The sequence below is a fragment of the Asparagus officinalis genome, chromosome 5 (genome assembly GCF_001876935.1).
Source record: "Asparagus officinalis chromosome 5, Aspof.V1, whole genome shotgun sequence".
NCBI lineage: Eukaryota > Viridiplantae > Streptophyta > Magnoliopsida > Asparagales > Asparagaceae > Asparagus > Asparagus officinalis.
In genome coordinates, this window is record NC_033798.1 from 50,520,049 (window position 1) to 50,525,733 (window position 5,685).

A 5,685-nucleotide genomic window follows, 5' to 3' on the forward strand; every position below is an offset into this window, starting at 1 on the left:
CTACCGCCTCTAGCATCGCCGCTGCCTCCTCCAACGTTCCACAGCCGTCTTTAAGTAGGTTTAATGACCAATGGACAAAACTTAGAAAAATGAACAGGCGTTGTTCATTGTTTGGTGGAAAATTTGTAGTAAAAGAAATGAAAGAAAAATTTGATTTGTATTCCTTTGACCTTAATTACAATTGGATTTTCTGATTATAAAGGAGAGGACAATTAATCTAGATTCTCCTATTTGTTTAATTCTGGGTTCATCACAGTGGCGATGGAGTGCCTCCCTCAAATGCTCGCGTCTTGTTTGCTCTCCGTTGACGATCTGACGTTTTGCTTCACTGGAGCGATGTCTTCTCCTCACGGTTTGACACTGTGGAGAACTTGCAAAGCAAGTTTTAGAACTCTGAATGAGTCTAGAAGAACTCTATGAAAGAGTTGATTTGAACCGAAAATCGGTTAGTAAGCCAATGCCAGAAGAAAGTTCTGGTGGTCGATCTCCAAATCTGAGAATGCTCCAAAGATCCTCTCTTTGCTGCCAAGCTCCAAGGTCAATCCGAGCTAAGAAGTTCTAACCATTAACTCAGTTAAGTTTCTTCTTATTTATAGGGGATTAAGGGGGTGTAACCGCCCTTTAAATCACTCCTAAGTGGGGTGTAACCGCCCCCAAATCGTGGGAAATAGTTTTAGAACTGTTCAAGAGTTTAAGGGGTGTAATCCCCCCTAAAATCTCTCCATAATGGGGTGTAACCGACCCCATTAAGTGGAGATACAGTTTTAAAACCGTATAGGTTCTGTTTGAACCAGTCAAACACAAAAAACACAGGTCTGACCCCCGCGTTTTGATGTTGCAACGCAGGTCCGACTCTGGCGTTTTGATGTTGACATGTGGGGAGGACCTCTGCGTTTTGGTGTTGACACGCGGGGAGGACCTCCGTGTTTTGTTCTGGGAGTTTGGAACGCGGCCACAAGCTATGCGTTTTGAATCTGGGACGCATAGGTGAGCTCCGCGTCTGAATTTGAAGAGACCGTCAATTTGTAGTCTCCTTTGCTAGTGCGTTGCAAAGATCACCATCTTGTAATCTTCATCTTGGCTCCTTGAAAATATGAGAGTCGTTAAATTGTAACTCCCGATGTTGATTGTGAAGGCTGTTGATTAGAGCTTTCATCGGTTGTCGTGAAGGTCGTCAGATTGTAACCTCTATCATCGGCGTTTGATGGGGGATCAGCTATCTATTGTGATTTTTAGACAGCCTACATTCATCTTATGGAGAGCTTCGTAAATTATGGCTAAGTTCTGCTATTTAGGCGGGCTTCGCTTGGTCAGGCGACCTTTGTTCGTTAGACGAACTCTGCTTTTTAGGCGAGCTTTGCTTGTCAAGCAAAGCTCGTTAGCAGACGAGGTTCATTATGTCAGGCGAGCTTTGTTAGCTTGCCAACATAATGGACCTTGCCTACACAACGTAGCTCGCCTATATTGAGGACTTAGTGAAATTTTTGATTTCTTGTCAATAATTTCTAACTTCGATTATCGTTTTGATTTATACCAATGGCTATATTTTACAAGGCTCTTACGAGGGTTAGAAATATTAGCCACCTATAGTCGAGTTTAAAGATTCCCTGCTCCTACCAGGTTCCCCCTCCTTAAACCTGTACCCGTCTTCTCTGTAGATAGCCCTACGGAGTTAGAGTGGAAAATGCCCAAGTGACACTATCTAACGCTGTAGGAAATCATAAACGACGCGACGATGACTGATTCTCATCGTCTGAAAATGAAGAAGCTCCATTTCCTCTTTGGTGATGAAGTAGCTGATCCGACAAGTATGCTACTTGGCAAGAGCAAATGGCTCCGCATCGTGGGCGATGCTAGCAATTTCATCCCTAGCATGACGAGGGGATTCTCGATCATCAAGCTGCGATCACTCTCTGTACCGAGAGTAATTAATTAGGACCTGACTCCTGCTCAAGATGGAGTCACTTGTGGGATCTTCATAGGTTCAATAACTGGGTTTGGAATCGACAACTCTAGCAAGTGCATCACCGCTTTGCACCTAGGCTTACTGCAAAGCGATTTGCCGATGGGAGAGGCGACAGCGGTGGCGGAGGCTTTCCGTCATCGCTTCTTCAATGTCGGGGGGCAATTTACTTCCAAAGATTTTAGAGCACCCAAGTGAATCAACTCTACGCCAAACAACAGCTTTTGGTGGTCTAGGATCACAGGGTTTATATTAGAGGAAAACTCTAATATGCAGGGTACAGAATTGTACTCTGCCATCAGAGCCACACAATTTGGTCTCAAGATCAACGCCCTACAATTCTAGAGTTTATTAGAGCTCTACTTCCCCGAGACTGGCACATTCATCACACCAAATAGAGAATTGGGCTTCATACTTCACGAGATGTATGAAGTGTTGGGACTACCGATGGGAGAATTCCTGTATGAGGACTATGTCCCTGGCCAACCAGAGATTGAATTTCTCTCAGACAAATTCCCTAAGGTGACGGAGACTCTTTGGGAGCTGTACTGCCATTACCACATCTGCCTACACACCATTAGAGTGGTGGATCATATGAGGAAGAAGAAGAGGACTCCGGGTATCAGCCACAAAAATTAGGCATATTACCTATTTCAGAACACCGACAACAAGAATATGCCCATCTTACCGCTAAACGTGTGTCATCAGGTAGAGGCGGAGAAGAGAATATTCGAGGGTAAGGTCTTAGAAGCCCTCAAACATGATGGAGGAGGATTCAAGGTAGGAATGACTTTTAAATCAATCCACCACCAGGTCAAGACCCCGATCTTAACTAAGGCCCTACTAGATGAGTATCTTATGTTGTGGCTGAAAAGATGTGTGGTTCCCACACAATCTTTTGAGGTGATCCTAGTAGAGGTCGTCTATCAATTTGTCTGTTACCTTACGAACGATCATATACACTGTTGCCAGCTATGGTGGCGTGCATACAAAGCGGGCTCCGTACGTTGATAATACAATTCTACAAGGTGTCATACGTCGAACAGGAGGAAGGAGAAGAAGTAGCCAAAACTCCTAACCCCCGCGTCAGCCTATCATACACCTACCTGATGGCATGGTTTGTGCATCACTATGAGTGCTTGATGAGTGTGTCAGCCGCAGGTCAGGAAGGGAAGCTAATTCCATTTGTTCAATGGCTGTAGAAGTTGTCATGGAAGTACAAGCAAATTGTGGAGATGAGGAAAGCTTTATCTTTCTTTAGCAATTATAACTTCTACCGATGCTTTCCGTACTGCTCTGATGGAGGATTTGGAGAGTCTCTCTGGGACATGCTAACATGGGACAACTATACTGCCTTATCTTTGGGTAGCTTCTGATGGCTGTTCAACATTCGGCCAGGCTATCATGTCTTCCAGAGAGGCTCAGTCTGCCACATGGAGCCCTATCTCCCCTATTGATTTGCCCATCAATTCGGGTACGACCAATTGTATGTGGGGAATACAAGCTCTTAGTTGAGCTGGGAAGAGAGTTTGATTGATGGAGCGTGGGGCTTGTTTTGGACTCAAGGGGGGTGTACCAGCGCACATTTCAGATTGTCGCTCAAGGATCACCCATTTTGTCATACACTGACATATTGTAAGTGGTATCGAAGTGTGAGTGTGACTTCTGAAGGGTTTAATCCTTATAAGCCTTGTTTGGGGGCGCAGAGGCATCGATTAGATGAACTTCCCCGTGCATTAACACGAGGAGAACGCCAAGTTAAGGACTTTGAAGAGGTTCCTCTTGAAGACTTTGGGGCTTATGAGGGGCTGTATGACTTCTCGGGTGAGGAGTTCCAAACTCATTACGCTCCCTCCCAGCTGACCCTTATGGAGAAAAGGAAGTGGCCGTGGAGTTGGCTAGGGCAGGGGCACTTTTAGAGAAGCTCAGGGGCCCTATTGCAGTACACATGTAGATACCCACCTTCGCTCTTGATCTCCCAGTTCTGACAAAATGTCAACGGGAGATGGAGGCTGGTCCTTCTGAGGAGGAGGTGACCAAGAAAGCCCACCACGATGAAGTAGTGATGACTACAGAAGCGGGGGAAGACCACACCACAACTATTCTTGAGCCAAGTTTAGGGGTGGTTACATCTATTGTCTCAACCCGCTCAGATACCGAGGCCATCCTACCACCTTCCATCATTGCAACAGAACCAATCCCGTAAACTTCGAAGGCGATGGTGTCGACACTCGTTGCGGATCAACAAGTGATGGCTCAAAATACTCAACCGATTATTTCAGAAGATATCAATTCTTTTACTCCTTTTTTAATCATTAAGTTAAATATGACCACCTCACGTTTGTTCCAACTTAATGTAGGAATGACAGAGGCAGCTATCGCCGTCTCCTCTAAAGAAGAAGAGGAGAGGGAGGCTATCGACAAATGGAGTTGTTTGTTGGTGTTCTTGCATGCGGGGGCGTCAACCTCACCTTAACTGCATGCCACTGAACAAGTAGACTCACCTACCGAGGCTCCGACTCAAACTTAAAAGGCGCTAGTTCAAGAAGAGGCACCAATTTAGGAAGAGAAGGCACTAGTTCAAGAAGAGGCTCTAGTTTCTTTGATGATTATCGTGACTTCAGCTCCAATCTCAACAACCATCAAACCGGTCATCGAAGTTAAAATCTCTTCTTCAACTAAGACCTCAATGATAATGGTGGAGCCCTCAGTATTGGCAGTGTCCACTACAACACTCACGATTGTGGCCACCAGTGCTCAAGTTCAAGCTCCAATGTCGATAGCAGATGAAGCTCTCCTCTCCCCCGCAGCTCGCATGTGGAAAAGGGCCATGAATCGAACGATCGAGAACTTTCAGACTTTTATCCACGACAACATTAAAATGGCATTGGATGAAGGCTGCTCCTTTGAGGAGTGCAAACCGGTCTTGCAAGTATACTTGGATAGCTTGACTAGGCTAATTGGCACTGATGCAGCTTCTCCATACCAAACACGTTTGTGGTTGGTGTAGAAATACGTCCAGGAGTTGCTCGCCCTCCGATATGCTACATCCAACATTCTCAGCTTAGCTTCCGAATAGGTTCAAACCGCTCTAAAGGAGCGGGAATGACTTTTGGAAGGGACTATTGTGGCGCCACTGGTTTCACACAAGATTGTAGTCCAGGGTGAACCCAGAGATGTCAAACCTGCCATGCACCTACACTGTGCATAAACACATTTCACCAATTATAGTAATATCCTCTATTGGAATCAAACAAAAGTGTAGGTACAAAACAATCAAATATGTAAATGAAAGCAATAGACATGATATAAAAAAGATATCTCATAAAAAAAAGAATCATGTCTTAACAGTAACCCATCTGATAACTGATATAATAAAAATGTCAACATGAATCAATTAAAATCGTACTAAGGCACACTGCCTTTACAATATAAGAATGAAACTCTAATGTCTGAATAAAATAATGAAAATCTACTGTGGAGTCTCTAAAACTTCATGTGCCGGTGACTATGCAAGAACTCTGTTATCCTGCGGCTCTCCGTACCTCTGTACCGCCTGGAAGAAAAGATGACAACAAAAAGAACAACAATAAGAGCATCAGAGTGTTACAGCAAGATTACCTCCATCTGCCCAAAGGAGAAGGGCTACTAGGTGAAGTGAAGGCTCTATCTATTAAGCATAGCCTACCTTCCCCCGTATCTAAATGGGATTAACATTTAGA

General features: G+C 44.6%; 1 protein-coding gene across 1 annotated transcript in view; it reads left to right on the forward strand.

Annotated features, from left to right (window-relative positions):
* LOC109841817 overlaps nucleotides 1-4,439 on the forward strand; it is a 26,204-nt gene extending 21,765 nt beyond the window's left edge. The window contains exons 3-4 of the mRNA XM_020410755.1: nucleotides 3,615-3,787; nucleotides 4,324-4,439. Of these exons, the coding sequence (XP_020266344.1) occupies nucleotides 3,615-3,787; nucleotides 4,324-4,439 (289 nt within the window). The remainder of the gene's footprint in view (nucleotides 1-3,614; nucleotides 3,788-4,323) is intronic.